Source organism: Myotis lucifugus, unplaced genomic scaffold (genome assembly GCF_000147115.1).
Source record: "Myotis lucifugus unplaced genomic scaffold, Myoluc2.0 scaffold_103, whole genome shotgun sequence".
In the NCBI taxonomy this organism is placed as follows: Eukaryota; Metazoa; Chordata; class Mammalia; order Chiroptera; family Vespertilionidae; genus Myotis; species Myotis lucifugus.
The window spans coordinates 2398190-2414804 of record NW_005871151.1 but is presented as its reverse complement, the minus strand read 5'-3'; the positions used below and the strand labels follow the sequence as shown (position 1 = coordinate 2414804).

Sequence of the window (16615 nt, the reverse complement as noted above, 5' to 3'; positions counted from 1 at the left end):
CATGAAGCTCACAGACCCAGGCACACGCGGGACAGCGCCGCAAAGCCCACGCACGTCACCCCAAAACTGCCCCACGTGGGGCCCTTGCCCGGCTGCTCCCGCTTCCAGCCCTGGCCCCACCCCTTTCCCATTCGGCGCCTCCCGATGACGTCAGAGCGGCCGCCGCCACCGCCGCCGGAAGCAGTTCTGCGCCTGCGCTCCTCGGGGGCGGCTTCCCGGAGCTGGTCCCGGAGCGCGCGGGCCAGAGGGTGCCGAGCGTCCCGGTCCCGCTGCACCGCGTCTCCCCGTGAGGTGTCCTGAGCTGGGGACCATGAACCGCAGCCGCCAGGTGACGTGCGTGGCCTGGGTCCGCTGCGGCGTGGCCAAGGAGACGCCGGACAAGGTGAGGCCGCCTCCAGGGAGGGGAGCTGCCCCTGCGGCTCCTCTGTCGCTGGGGAACCTGGACCCGGGCGCGCGGCCCTGGTCTCGCCGTGTGACCGGGCGGGGTGGGTCGGTTTGGGCCTGGTGGTCGTGACTGGGGCTGCGGCTCCCCACGGTCTCCGCCCCCCTCCCGCCCCCCCAAGTAAGCCCTACCCCCAGATTCGCGCACACCTGGGCCTCCCGGGCTGGAAGGGGCGGGGGTTCCTCTGGGTCGGAAGTCGCCCCTTCCCCAAGGCCCCGTTGACAGCACCGCGGCTTCAGCCACACCCCAATCAGGGTAACGGGGACCGGGCGCACGTGTGGAACTCCGCCTCCCGCTCCTGGGCCCGCGTCGGAGGGGTAAACGGGGTGAAGCTGTGCGTTCGGAGGGGTAAACGCGGTGAAGCTGTGCGTTCGGAGGGGTAAACGCGGTGAAGCTGTGCGTTCGGAGGGGTAAACGCGGTGAAGCTGTGCTGTAGAAAGGCTGGGGGGCGGGGTGGCTGCAGCCCTGAGGCTGGGAGGTAGGTGCGGGGTTTCTCGCAGAGATTCGAGTGAAATGAAGGGCAGTGGGGGTGGGAGGCAGGCGTGGCACCGAGGGGAAAGCCCGCAGGAGTGAGAGGGGTGAAGATGACTGAAGCTATTCAGCGGGTACCTGCCAGGTGCTTTCTGCGGGCCAGGCACTGCAAGGGGTCCTGGAATAGGCATGAACAGGACGGGAAGTCCTTGCTCGTACGGAGCTGACGTGTGTGTGTGTGTGTGTGTGTGTGTGTGTGTGTGTATAATATGTAAATGGGAATGAGTGCAATGAAGGAAAGGAGGTAAGGAAATGGGGGGCGGGAGTTGGTTGGAATGTAATTGGGCCAACGATGACAGAAAAGTAATAGAAATGTAAATGGTTGGGACGCGAAATTAACAGTCATGAGGGATTGTAATAGCCTCAAAGGATGTACATGCCTCAGGGCACAGACTGTTTTATTCACCAGTTTCTCTGGTGTTTGGCTTACAGTAGACCAGTGATGGCGAACCTTTTGAGCTCAGCGTGTCAGCATTTTGAAAAACCCTAACTTTGGTGCCGTGTCACATATAGAAATTTTTTTGATATTTGCAATCATGGTAAAACAAAGATTTATATTTTTGATATTTTATATATTTAAATACCATTTAACAAAAATCAACCAAGAAATAAGTTCGCGTGTCACCTCTGACACGTGTGTCAAAGGTTCGCCATCACTGCAGTAGACAATCAATGCATATATATGTAGAATATATAGAATAGGGACAGGAAATTATCTCATTAAAAATGATTGAGGGAGCCCTGGCCGGTTTGCTTAGCTGGCAATTGCAGGTTTGATCCCCAGTCAGGATACACACAAGAATCAACCAATCAATGCACAAATAAGTGGAACAACAACAAATCAATGTTTCTCTCTCTCTCTCTCTCTCTCTCTCTCTCTCTCTCTCATCCATAAATTTAAAAGAATTATTGAAGGAACTAACAGTTGTTATTAAAAGGGGACATAACCCTTTCAGATACTTGAAGTCAGTGATTTCCAAACATGTCTGCACATTCTAATCCCTTGGGGAGCTTTGGAAAATACTGATGCCTGTGCCCTACTACCAAGTATTGTGACTTGATTGGTCTGGAGGGTAGCCTGAATGTATTAAAAGATCCTCACCTGTTTCTAATGTGCAGGCAGGTTTGGGAATCATTACTTGAAGAGTTTCTAGAAAGAAGAGATTGAATTTATTCTACAAAATACCAGAAAGGAAAACTCAGACCATTAAGAGAAATTAGAAAAATAAGTATTATTTCATTAAATTTAAGAACCTTTCATTTCTGGAGCTTTCCAGCGGTGGGGCATCACCCCTCAGGAGGATTTCCATGTTAGTAGAGGTGTTTTGGTATAAACTGGGCGACTCATTCATTCATCATCTGTCATCAAGCATCCCTGCATTGGGCTGAGCACTGAACTGTGTGCTTAGTGTAAGCGCACAGTGACCAGTCAGTGTTTGTCTTCGAGAAGCTTACAGTTGAGCAGTGATGGGGTGTTTTAAAAGGTACTGGAGCATTGGCGGAATGGCACTTCTGAAGTAGAGAATGACTTCTGTTTTGAACAGGATATCCAAGTGGAGCGTGTTACAGGCAGTTGGGAAAGTGGAACTGAAGTTAGAGCTAGAGAAGGGAAAGTTTAGAGTAGTCAGTTCATAGGTGGTAGTTTTAGTTTTGCAAATGAATGAGCTTTGCAAGAAACTTATAGCATGATGAGTGAATATGTGTGGGTGATAACAGAAAAGAGCAGAGGACCAAGGCAAAGGTGGTTTATTTAGGATTCTCCACAGGGAAAATGGGGCAAAGTGGCCAAGAAGGAGTCAGAGACAGCGGTTCTCAACATGTGGGTCGCGACCCCTGAAAATATATCCTGCATATCAGATATTTACATTACAATTCATAACAGTAGCAAAATTACAGTTATGAAGTAGCAACGAAAATAATTTTATGGTTGGGGGTCACCACAACATGAGGAACTGTATTAAAGGGTCGCGGCATTAGGAAGGTTGAGAACCACTGAAGAAGAAAGGGAGGTGGGCTACCATAGAAGTCAGTTTATACAAGTCAGTCTTTTTTAGAAAGTCTGGAGAGAGTCAGAGTAGACTGAATGTGGCTTTTAAACAGCTTCAGGTGGGAAGGGATCTTAATTTTACGAACCTATGAAAACTCCAGTTACGTTAATTTAGAGTCTATTGATGTTTGATTCTTGATGTCTCTTAAAGTTATATTTTACATTAGTTTGCAAATTTCTTTTTAATTCAAAGATTTATCATGTTTCTTAACTATACCATAATGAAATGTTTGCTCTCTTGTAGGTAGAGCTTAGTAAAGAAGAAGTAAAACGTCTTATTGCTGAAGCGAAGGAAAAGTTACAGTAAGTTTAGGCATGTTGATGTTTGTAGTAAAGTCCAGATGAAATGTAAATCTTAAATGACGATGACAAGGTGGTCTTGTTATTGAAGGTGTCATTGAGTGATTCCTTTTTTCACGGCCATAGAGAAGAAGGTGGCAGTGATGAAGAGGTGACGGGGGAGCCCTCAGAAGATGGCATGCAGAGTGCACGGACCCAGGCACGACCCAGGGAGCCCCTGGAGGATGGCGACCCAGAGGATGACAGGGCCCTGGAGGATGATGAGCTGGCGGAGTACGAGCTCGATCGGTATGACGAGGAAGGCGACCCAGGTTAGAATCCACTCGCTTATACTGGTATTTAATCGCAAACTCAATGCATTAGGTCAACAATTTTCAACCTTTTTCATCTTGTGGCACACGTAAACTAATTACTAAAATTCTGCAGCACACCAAAAAATACATTTGTTGCTGATCTGACAAAAATATAGGTATAATTTTGATTTACATCAGATGGCTATTGCGTTGTGTTGGCTGTTGTCATTTCTTTATTTGACAATCTAAGGGAAAAGAGGTCAGTGCCCCCCACTAAATAATCAGATATTGCATGTTTTTAAAAAATTCTTGCAGTGTGTCCGTGTGCCGAGGCACACCAGTTGAAAATTACTGCGTGCAATCATGCTTCTAGTGTTTCAGAGCTACACTCTATTTTGTTGTTTTTTTATGTCAGTCACATAATCTGGCTCAATACTTAGGAAGACAGCATGTTTCCTAAATTAGTTTAGAAATTAAGCTCTAACCCACTAATCTCAGATCTAAAAAAAATGCTATTGTATATTTTATTTTATTGCAACTAGTGGGTATAATCACTTGTAACATTTTTTCTTTGTCTGCAATAAGAGGAATTATTAACTCCATTTTACAGAAGAGAAAACTGAGGCTTATGAGATGAAATAACTTTGCCAGTGTCACACAGCTGGTGAATAATAGTGCTATTATATGTCTCTGAAGCCTTCATTCTTTTTAGTACAGATGCTGCTCCTCAACCTACCATAGGGCTATGTCCTGATAAAGCCATTATAAGTTGAAAATATTTTAACTTGAAAATGCATTTAATACTCCAACCAAACATTGCAGCTTAGCCTTGCTGGTTTCCAGTGAGTGTGTATTGCTTTTGCACCATCAGAAAGTTGAAAAATTGAGTCAAACCATCTGAAGTCGGGGACCACCTGTTTACTTCAGTAGGTGCAGAGGGTAGTTTTTCCATGGACTCTGGGTTGTTACTATCCTGCGAGGACAGAGTGGGAATACAGAGAGAGGAAGAGAATCCAACCTGAGGAGCTGCATTCAGAAATGCTCCTCACATTCTCCACATCCTGCAGGTCACGGTCTCCGTCTTTCTCATTCAGTAGAAATCCCCGTGTCTGTTGCCTATCAGATGTTTAAGACTTATTAGTGTTCCCTCCTTAAAGTACTTTCCCCTGACAATTAAGAGTATCTTCCTTGAGTTTTATGTTACTTGGGATCAACTCTATGTCACCCTTGCAGATATGCCATAAAAGAGTTCCATTTTGAGGTAAGGTTAGTGAAAAAAGGCATATAATAACCCCTCTTTCTGATTCATAAGGGAAATTAGCATCTCAGAAGTTCTGAGAAATCTTGCAATAAAGAAACCCATTTAACTTTGTGAAACCCATCATATTTCAATTCTGTTTGACCAGGAAACTTACTTACTCTGTGTTGATGCCAATGTTTTAAGATAATTGCATTTCTAGGGCCTCAAGGCCGCCTCTCTGCAGCACTGTTGAGTAATGATTACAAAGAGCAAGCTAGAGAATCTGAGCAGAATTCAGATTATCTTCTGAGGGAGTTTCACATTTTAATGTAATTCTTTTATTGGAAGATTATGAATTCCGAGACTATCAGATATACATTCCAAGGTCAAATATAAATGGCTTTTAAATTTCTGTTTTTATTATCCGCTATTTCCTTTCCCATCTATGGATGATCCAGAGTTATGAAACAGACAGTGGAATCTAAGTCTAAAGATAGGATGCCTTAGAAAAAATGCTTTTGTGACTGTTGTATTCATTTCCGTTTATGAATTCTTACAGATACTGAAACTCTTGGTGAATCTCTCTTGGGTCTTACAGTCTATGGGAGTAATGATCAAGATCCTTATGTTACTCTGAAAGATACGGTAAATATTTACATGGCTTTTCTAATTATGCTCCTTGAGGTTTGAAAAACCTCACTGAATATCTGCTTCTAGTCAGTGACTTTTTTCTCTCCACTTAGGAGCAATATGAACGTGACGATTTCTTGATTAAGCCCAGGGACAATCTCATAGTTTGTGGCAGAGCTGAACAGGACCAGTGCAACTTAGAGGTACATGGTGAGTGAAATGCTGCCCTTACCAAATGATCCTAGTCTATCTTAGGGATGTTAAAATAATAACCATAATACTTACTGTTATGAATGGTTGGGCGTCAGAGCCTGTCTTCTCTCATTGAAGTTTGTTACGTGGTTAAATTCTACACAGTCCACAGATTTCCTGGTTGTTTGCCTGGCTGTGTCATCTATGTCACTTTGGTACCCAACTTTATTTATGGAAATAAGTCTCCTGGAAGGTTCTAACAAGAGTTTTTAATCTTTCATTTAAACATTTTTGTTAGTTTTCCCCCCATTGGAGAAAACCTGGATGTAAAACTATACTGAAACACAAGGGGAAATATAATCCCATCACCCACAGGTAACTGGTTCACCTGGCTTTTTATTCCGGTCTCCTTCCTGGCTGCTTTTTCTTTGTATGGCAAAGAGTATACTCAACAGACAGGTTTTTATCCTGCTTTTTTTTCCCCTAGAGTTATTTGAAATATTGCCCCTTTTGTGATACATTTTTTTCTTCATAAAAATCCCATACAGAAATCTACATTTCCCTTTAGGAACCAGAACATCTTGGTCACATTCCCAGTTCAGGGAATGCTTGTGTCTAAGCCAGAGATGTCTCCTGTGACTCTGAAGTGGGCAGTGATTTGAATTTTTTTTTTTGAATTTTTAAATCACAAATTCTAATGTTGATATTTACTAATCAACAAACACTAATTGAGTGTTTCTTTGCCCTTTTGTTTCTCTGCACACATCCTCAGACAGGTCCATCCCTGCCCAGATACTCGCCTTCCCCACTGTGTTCTAGTCATCTATCTTAAATTTTGAAGCTTCAATGAGATTGTTAGGCTAAGCACTGTTGCACAGTTTGAAAATTATGACCTTTAAATTTAACGTTTATTGGCATCTTCCAGGTTACTGTCATTCTATTTATTATGTTGAATTTCTGTAACTCTTCACAATCTTTAAGGCTACGTACAGGAAGTCTATTGAATAGGCCATTTTTATCCCATGGCCCATTGCGATCTATCTATATATGTAAAAGCCTAAGCGACTGAATGAGCTGTCGAACAGTCGCTATGACACACACTGACCACCAGGGGACAGATGCTAAACACACAGGATCACGCTCCCTCCTGTCTGGATTGGGCCTGCGGGGATCAGGCCAAAACTGGCTATCTGACATCCCCCAAGGGGTCCCGGATTGCGAGAGGATGCAGGCCAGGCAGAGGGACCCCACTGGTGCACAAATTCGTGCACTGGGCCTCTAGTTTATAAAATAAAAAGAGCTTTAAATTGCAGCTATTTCAACATGAAGTTATTCTAATTATCTTCGAACTTCTTAATGTATTTCATGCGAAAACCACGTTGGTGAACTTTTTAATTTTAAACAATTAAAACTTGCAGTTTGTCATCACTTGATTTTTATACATTCTCATGTGAGAACTTATTGGTATTTCCTTTTAATTTAGTGAGTATCAGAGAGGAGTTGAGAACTTAAAGTAAAGTAGTTGTATTCCTACTTCCTTCTATATTTTATTCGGATTTAGTGTGAAGGCCCAAATTATCCAGCAATCTCTATTCAAGAATATTTGCAAAATTGCATTCTAAGCCTATCTGAATGTAGATCTGATATGGTTAAAATTAGGAGATCGTTTTAAAGCATCGTCATCTTTTTATTTAAAATGTAGGCTGAATACATTGACCAAGCTGAGGTTCTCATAGGACCACAAGCTAGTCGTTTTGAACATGCGTTCTCATCCTGAGTGATAAGATAGAGCAGTACATGGAATCGGCTGATGCAGATCTGTTCCAGAAGCAGAGGTCTGAGGAATTAAAATCTTAGGTTACAGTATTAACAACTCTTCTAACAAAAAAGTTCTAGTTTATCAGTCTTTTTAAAAGACTTCTTAGTCATTGAGTGTAACAGCGTTTTTCCTCTTAATGAAGGAGTTAAGTCTTATAGCTGCCATATTCCCAAAAAGTGTTCTCAGGAGTTTTATTTACATCATTGGTCATCATAAACTTTTTTCAATATTAATGAAGTAATTTTGCCAAGCATTTAGATTTCTAAATGAGTTATTTCTCTTCAGTCCCGCTTTTTATTTGTTCTTCCCAACTTATAACCAGATAGACCTTTAAAAGATAAAGTAATAATTAGTCATGCTCTGCTTAATGAGGGGATAAGTTCTGAGAAATGCATAATTAGGCAGTTTTGTCCTTGTGCAGACATTACAGAGTTCACTTCACAAACCAAATGTTAGAGCCTACCACACACCTGGGCTACATGGGATAGCCTATTGCTCCTAGGCTGCAGGTAACATGTACAACATACTACTGAACAAAACAATATGAAATTAAGTCAAGCACAGGAGGAAATGATGCAATTAAGATAGTCAACACGAGCTATATGAGACTGCTACCAGATTAACCAGCATACTGTGGATTTTTTAATAAGCAGTGAGAGTACACGCTGACGTAGTAAGTATAGTAAGTACATAAACCAGTAGTATAATTGTTTATTATCATTATAAAGCACTATGTATTGTACATAATGCATGTGTTGTACTTTTATATAACTCGCAGTGCAGATTTGTTTACACCAGCATGACCACAGACATGTAACACATTGCACTGCAACGTCATGACAGCTACGATGTCACTAGGCGATAGGAATTTCTCAGTTTCATCATAATCTTAGGGGACTGCTGTCAAATATGTGGTCTATTGATGGCTGAAACGTTGTTCCGCAGTGCATGACTGCTCCTTACGGAGACCTCACGAATGATTATTTTCTGTAATGGGTGAGCCAGAAGATAGGACCATTGCAGCCATGAGCATGCAGATGGTGTATTCAGGCAGATGTCAATTCTCTGTCAGTGTTCTTGGCCCCAGTTGGGGCACACCAGGTGATGGCAGTATATTAGACATGCGGATATTTTACCTGGCAGTAACAACTTGGGCATCTCCTTTAATGTCATCCAATATGTCTCCTTTTACGCATGTGGCACCTGCAGGTTTAATAGGGAGAGAGTGTTCTTTTGAGTGGGATGTGATTTCTTATTCTGATACAATAAAGTCTCTTTTCCAATCTTTGCAGTTTATAATCAAGAAGAAGATTCTTTTTATGTACACCATGATATACTGCTGTCTGCATACCCTCTGAGTGTGGAATGGCTGAATTTTGATCCTAGCCCAGACGATTCTACTGGTAATTAGAAAACTTAAGATTGCACAGTGGTTCCTAGTCCTATGTGTTTTTCCTAGCCACTTAAGTTAGGTATTCTGTATGAATGTTTGCAGAATTAATTGATGTTTTATGAAGTTAATATTATTTTATGAAGTTGTAGTTATATAATTCTTAAAACACAATCATGTAATTGTTTTGGGTCTGTATGTCTCTACACTTCAGATAGGCAGAAGAACAAGGCCTGAAAGCATTTTGGGCTGCAGAACTATATGATGGTCTCATAAAAACCCAGTATAGCCCTAGCCGGTTTGGCTCAGTATATAGAGTGTCGGCCTGTGGACCAAAGGCTCCCGGGTTCGATTCCAGTCAGGGGCACATACTTTGGTTGCAAGCTCCTCCCCGGCCCGGACCTGGTCAGAATTCGTGCAGGAGGCAACCAATCGATGTGTTTCTCTCACATCAATGTTTCTCTCTGTCTTTACCTCTCTTTCTCACTTTCCCTAAAAAGCAATGGAAAAATATCTTCGAGTGAGGATTAACAACAAAAAAAACAGTATAAAATGGCATAATGTGTCTGATGTTATCACCTAGAGTTCAGGGACAAGACCCTTTTCAGAAAACCAAATAAGACCAAATTGAAGAGAGACTAAGGTTCTCATGTTAGTCTTTTTAGCCAAAGCTTCACACTACTGGTTACCCTGTCCTGTTTGTTCTTAACCAGGGTAAAGTCTGATACCATAACCTTACATCTCATTGACAAAGCTGTTCACATTCCTGATCTGATCAGATCCTTATCCTCACAACATTCCATGAAAGTTGGAAGGGGTTTTATTCTCATTAGCTAAGTGAGGACCTGGAGCCAAGAGACAGAGCCTTGTTACTGAGCCCTTTTGACCCAAGAACCTAGCAGCACAGCATTGGCATTATCTGGGAGCTGGTTAGAAATGCAGGGGTGGGGCCCCACCCAAGACCTCCTGAATAGAATCTGCATTTTACTACATGCACATGATGTGTATGCAAATGAAAGTTAGAGCAACTGCTCTCAGCCATTGCTCAATTACTCTACAGTGTTGTGTATTTTGTTAGGAGTAGTTTTCTTTTCCTGTCTTTGACTTGTCCTTAACCAAATACCTACAGATCACATACTCCGTACAAGGCTCTGGTGCCAGAAGGAAGTCATTTTTAAGTCATAATTACATTTCCTCCTGCAGGAAATTATATTGCTGTGGGAAACATGACCCCCGTTATTGAAGTGTGGGACCTGGATATAGTGGACTCTTTAGAGCCAGTCTTCACACTTGGAAGTAAGCTGTCAAAAAAGAAGAAAAAGAAGGGAAAGAAGGTAAGCAAGTTAACAGATATTTATACTAATGACGAACTTAAGTTTACTGGGGCTGGGGGAGGAGGGACAAGATCCTACTCTTTTTCAATTAGACACTTTTGGTGAAACAGGCCAGGTAGTTATAAAGTTACAGTAGCTTCTAGTTTCAAAAAGCTCATCAAAGGAAAAATTGGTATCTACATAAAACCTGTTAACACCTTATTCATGATTTCCTTTATAGTAATGATTCACACTAATATGCTGGTTTTGAACTTTAAAAAATTTCCATTTAGCCTTCAGTATGTTGAATTCTAAATATCCATGTATTCCTGTAGCTTTTACTCTGTTAAGTTTTGTGGAGGGGAGCTGGTATTTGTAGAATTATATCATGTATATTAAGAACTACTGTAGTTTCTCCTCTAAAGATTCTTTATCATGGCCCTATAAAGTAACAGGGAAACAAGGTGCTTCCTTTTCTTAGTCTTCAGGTTTCCTTAAGATCAGAACAATAATCTTAAGATTTAAAGAATCTTTCAAATCAGTTTTATTTGGGGGAGACTTTGATACAAAAAGTAATTAATAATTACAGAGTTCCTCCGCAGAGGGGCATACCGATGCTGTCCTGGACCTTTCTTGGAATAAGCTGATCAGGTAAGCAGACTTAACATTCTGAGGGTTGTCTTTTCACTCTCTAGATCAGCGGTTCTCAACCTATGGGTCGAGACCCCTTTGGCGGTCGAACAACCCTTTCACAGGGGTCGCCTAAGACCATCCTGCATATCAGATATTTACATTACGATTCATAACAGTAGCAAAATTACAGTTATGAAGTAGCAATGAAAATAATTTTATGGTTGGGGTCACAACACGAGGAACTGTATTTAAAGGGCCAGAAGGTTGAGAACCACAGCTCTAGATGGTGTTATTTGCAGCACAAAGTTTTGCATGTTCATGATGTCCAATTTCTCTCTTTTGGTGTTTACACTTTTGGTGTGATATCTAAGAAACCATTGCTTAACCCAAAGTCACGAAGATTTATACCTATTTTCTTGAGAGCTTTATAGTTTTGGCTATTGATTTAGGTCTGTGATCTGTTATGAATTACTTTTTGTGTATAGTATGAGATAGGGGTCTAATGTAATTTTTTTAAATCTATATATATAAAAGCCTAAGCGACCGTTCGACCAGTAGCTATGATGCACACTGACCACCAGGGGGCAGATGCTCTGACCGATAGGTTAGCTTGCTGCTGGGGTCTGGGTGAGACAGGCTGGACACACCCTGGAGCCCTCCTGTGGTCCCTCCCTGGCCCCAATTGTGCACCATGGGGTCCCGGAATGCGAGAGGGTGCAGGCCAGGCTGAGGTACCCCACCAGTGCACGATCAGGGCCTCTAGTATATACATATATTTTTATTGATTTCGGAGAGGAAGAGAGAGGGAAGAGAAACATTAATGATAAGAGAAAATCATTGATTGGCTGCCTCCCGCACGCCCCCAACTGGGGATCGAACCCACAACTTGGGCATGTGACCTTGACTGGAATCAAACCTAGGACCTTTCAGTCCGCAGGCCAACGTGCTATCCACTGAGTCAAACCAGCTAGCCTCTAACGTCATTTTTTTAAAAAATTTATTTTAGAGGGAGAAAGGGAGAGAGAGAAACATCAATTTGTTGTTCCGCTTATGAATTCATTGGCTGATTTCTTGTATATGACTTGACTGGGTATCAAACCTGCAACATTGACATATCAGGATGCTCTAGCCAACTGAGCTACTGGACCAGGGCTTTAGCATCATTCTTTGGCGGGCAGCTATCCCTTTGTTGAAAATACTGTTCCCCATTGGACAGTGGATAATGTTAGCACCCTTGACCATAAATTAGGGTTTATTTCTGGACTCTTCATTCTACTTTAACCTGATGCCAGCACCACATTGTTGTGATTAATGTAGCTTTTCAGTCAGTTTTGAAATCAGAATCTGATTTTATTCAACTTTGCTCTTCCTTTTTAAGATTATTTTGGATTCCTAGCATTTCCAAATAAAGTTTAAATCCAGCTTTTGTCAGTTTTCTGCAAAAATGTCAGCTGGGATTTTGAAAGGGATAGGTCAGTCTGTAAATGGCAGACAGTATTTCTGTTTTAACATTGTCTTCCAGTCCATAAACATGGAATATCTTTCTGTTAATTTGGATATCCTTTCTTTGAATTATAGTTTTCAATACGTATGTCTTGAATTTTTTATTAAATTTATTCCTAAGTATTTTCTTCTTTGATGCTATTGTAAATGAAATTCTTACACTTAATGCTCTTGATCTTTAAAAGATTACCTGACTTGTTTCCTCCCTTTCTCAGAAACGTGCTGGCAAGTGCGTCAGCTGACAACACTGTGATTCTGTGGGATATGTCCTTGGGAAAACCAGCAGCTAGCCTTGCTGTGCACACAGACAAGGTATGATGATTTAGTGGGTCAAAGGGATTCTTAAAAATCTGAGACAAATATTGGCTACAAATAATCCCAAATATTTATAAGTGGCTTTTTGTGAATCAGAGTGCTTTGACATGCTATCTCAGTGGATCTTCCCAAAGGCCTGTGTGATATAGTTACCCATCTGAGATGCAACAACAGGTGCAGAAAGGTGAAGTGACTGGGAACATTCGTGCTTTGTAACATGTTGGCAGAGACTCCTAAAATGCACACCGTGGGGAACCCTACAGCATGTAGAGTTGCCCAGATGTTTGACCACACTCCTTTTTCTCCTGAATATGTTTTAACACTTGAAGGACATATATATTAAGCCAGCGACTCTCAACCTGTGGGTCGCGACCCCTTTGGCGGTCGAACGACCCTTTCACAGGGGTCACCTAAGACCATCCTGCATATCAGATATTTACATTACAATTCATAACAGTAGCAACATTACAGTTATGAAGTAGCAATGAAAATAATTTTATGGTTGGGTCACAACATGAGGAACTGTATTTAAAGGGCCAGAAGGTTGAGAACCACTGTAAGCCAAACGCAAGTTGGGGAATGCTGTATTGTGTCTTAAGTGTCAACCTTTATTTGGAAATATGTTTTGTCCTTTTGATCTTGCAGTACATTTATGTTCCTTTAAATAGGGCTAAATTTCAGGGGAAATTTATTAAAAAAAAAAACACTGCCAAACTGATTCTCACCAAGTATTAGGCAGCTTTACCAAAACCAAACAAGCAGATTTATTCATTTATGTTTTTTTTCCTTTTAGGTCCAGACTCTGCAGTTTCATCCATTTGAAGCACAGACTCTGATTTCTGGATCATATGATAAGTAAGAAAGCACTGCATTTCAGGAGTTATCACTACTGTTCTTATCCCCATGAACTAACTCAGAAAGCATCACCTGATACTCAGAGAGAAAGCATTGCTGAGGCACCTATGTGTTTAAATTATTAGTAATACTTCTTTGTCCTTTTCAATTTTAGTCATTTCAATCTGCAAGGGAATGTGGTGTGTCATGATGATATAGTTCCTAAGTAGCAACTACTTTGATTTTTAGAGGGTTTAGGAGTTAGCCATTGCTATGAAACCAGCTATCCCAAAATTCAGTGACTTGAAATAATAACCATTTATTTCCTATGCCTCTGCAAGACTGAGCTAATCTATTCTGTATTCAGTCGTAGCTTTTCTGGGCCATGGAGACTTGGCTCCCCCCACCCCCGCGGCCCCCCCCCCCCCGCCCCGGGTTTCATCTCCTGAGACCAGCAGGCTAGGTTATGGTGAGGTCAAAAGCTCAAGCAGAGATGTCAAGGCCTTTTGAGACCTAGGCTCACAACTAGTACACTTATGTCTTAGTCTCTTGGCCAAAACAGATCACATGGAGTGAGAAGTGAGCTCTGCCTTTATGGGAAGAATTCCCACGTCACTGACAGAGGGCATGGCTGTAGGGAGAGGTGTGGAATTGGGCCCACTAATTACTACAGGGGAGCTCCCAGTCCTATGTGTGCTGCTTCTCACAGATTGGGTCTGGAGATGGGAAGGATAGCTCGTAGAAACAGAAACTCAGTCTTTATTTTCATTCCATGTCCTTTTGAAGAGTGTTATGTTTACATTTATTAGCTGGGATTCATGCAAAATTAGAAAAGTATCCATAGGTTCCCCCAACAAAGTAACCTTGAACAGAGTAAGTGCGACTAGAACAGGGGTGATCTGGCTCTGAGCACGACTGGGGAAGGGAAAGTTAGAAACTGTCCTGGTCTTTCAGAAATACCGATAACTCATCTTGTACGTGGAGGATTTGACCTGGAGAAGGAGTCCACCAATCAATGACCATCAACTCATTTTTTCTACTTTATTTTGGAACCTCAAAGCAGGCTTTAAATAATTGGATCCTGACTTCACAGTGTTTAATTACCATGTCATTAAAAATAAACTTAAAACGTATAGGAGAACTGGAACTCTGAAAACCCTACCTTTGCCTTTATGTGTGCAGGTCAGTGGCTTTGTATGATTGCCGAAGTCCAGATGACAGCCATCGAATGTGGCGATTCAGCGGGCAGATTGAGAGAGTGACTTGGAATCATTTTTCACCTTGTCATTTCTTGGTAAGATTATGCATTTACTGTTTTGCTTATCCTGGTTACTATACTTATTTTCTGTAATTCTAGTATAGAGAGACTCTCTGAAAAGCTTTTCTGTATTAATATGACTTGGAAAGAGAATAATGCACCAGCCACACAAAAAAATAGTAAATGTAAATAATTTTGCTAATTTCCAATCATTCCAAAGTGTGCCAAGTTTTAATTTGATCATTTTATTGTGTTTTTTTAAATCCTTGACATGGTTAATATTCTTTTAATGACTATAGCACTGTCTCCCAGATAGGAAAAATTATAAGATGTTTCTGTAAATACCCTCAGTGTCTGTAGGATGACAGTTTTCTATGTAGCATCCAAAGATTCCATTTACATTTCAATCCATGGAAAGATGAAATCCCAGCTTTCATCCAGAAGGGAAGAGTAATTAAAGAATTCTACACCCATATATTTCCTAATTTTCCTAAAGGAAATATGTAGGGCTTTGTGAGGGAAAGAGTTCTTTATAAAACAGTGTTCTTAAAATATGTGGACATTTTAATAATAATAGAGCTCCCAGCTGAGCTACCCTAAGCTGGATCAGGAGTGAAGTCCCAGTTGTATTTGAATATATTTTGATTTTTTACAGAGAGGAAGGGAGAGGGATAGAGAGTTAGAAACATCGATGAGAGAGCAACATCGATCAGCTGCCTCCTGCACACCCCCTACTGGGGATGTGCCCGCAACCAAGGTACATGCCCCTGACCGGAATCGAACCTGGGACCTTTCAGTCCGCAGGCTGAGGCTCTATCCACTGAGCAAAACCGGCTACGGCCCCAGTTGTATTTGAGTTGTATGTTAGCTGTCAACAGTCAAGCACACGCATTCCTTAGGTTATTTGCTAGCAAATGGTCATCGGTCCTCAAATCACATTTAAGGAAATGGGAAGTGATCAAAATAACATGGTTTAGTCTCAAAAGATGAGACCTCCTTCCCTTGTTTTTATCCCCATCCACAGCCCAGTCTTTAAGACTACATCAATTATCCTTTCTCTTTTTCCTCTACTGGCTGTTGGTCTTGGCTCAAGTCTCTCTCCCATCCTTGACTAGGTCTGTTTCTTAATTCCTTTGTTTCTTCTCCCTAACATGAAAGTGTAACAACCCACTGTAATCTGCCTTTTTTTTTTTTTAATATACATTTTTATTGATTTCAGAGAGAAAGGAAGAGAGAGAGAAACATCAATGATGACAGAATCATTGACTGGCTGCCTCTTGCACATCCCCCACTGGGGATCGAGCACACAACCCGGGCACGTGCCCTTGACCAGAATCGAACCTGAGACCCTTCAGTCTGTGGGCCAATGCTCTATCCACTGACCCAAACCAGCAAGGGCTGTAATCTGCCTTTCAGTCCTTATATGATTGACTCTCCCCACTAAAATATTGACAGCATTCATCTTGCCTTTCTTCAGAGCCCTATTTCCTTGGCTTCCCTGACATTCTTTGTTATTCCCTCCTCCCTCTTGATTCTTCTATGAGCTCCTCCCCACCCTGTACTTTAAGTACTTTCCATGCCTCTGTCCTCAACACACTGGTCTTTATCATTTTCCATCACCATTTATCCCCTCTGTGCCCTCTTCCACCTCCTTCCCCACCCCCAACACACTGGTCTTTTAATTCTACACTCCAAGGGCGTGTCCCCTGTTCTCATGAATGTGACTACACCTCTGTGCTTTCACATTTGTAATCCTAGTCGGCAAACCGCGGCTGGCGAACCACATGCGGCTCTTTGGCCCCTTGAGTGTGGCTCTTCCACAAAATACCACGGGCGGGGGCGCATGTACAGTGCGATTGAAACTTCGTGTCCCAT

The 16615-nt window shown here is 41.9% G+C and overlaps 1 protein-coding gene across 2 annotated transcripts in view; it reads left to right on the top strand.

Annotated features, from left to right (window-relative positions):
* The first annotated feature begins 189 nt into the window (after window positions 1-189).
* Window positions 190-16615, top strand: part of PWP1 (PWP1 homolog, endonuclein) — an 18785-nt gene continuing 2359 nt past the window's right edge. Inside the window, exons 1-11 of one of the 2 annotated variants that reach the window (XM_006092721.3) lie at window positions 190-382; window positions 3265-3323; window positions 3447-3631; window positions 5413-5498; window positions 5597-5693; window positions 8787-8897; window positions 10088-10218; window positions 10787-10848; window positions 12549-12645; window positions 13442-13503; window positions 14665-14776. In XM_006092721.3, the coding sequence (XP_006092783.1) occupies window positions 311-382; window positions 3265-3323; window positions 3447-3631; window positions 5413-5498; window positions 5597-5693; window positions 8787-8897; window positions 10088-10218; window positions 10787-10848; window positions 12549-12645; window positions 13442-13503; window positions 14665-14776 (1074 nt within the window). In that variant the 5' untranslated portion in view covers window positions 190-310. Of the gene's footprint in view, window positions 383-3264; window positions 3334-3446; window positions 3632-5412; window positions 5499-5596; window positions 5694-8786; window positions 8898-10087; window positions 10219-10786; window positions 10849-12548; window positions 12646-13441; window positions 13504-14664; window positions 14777-16615 lie in introns of those variants that run through there. The other variant, XM_023757238.1, reaches the window with a different exon arrangement.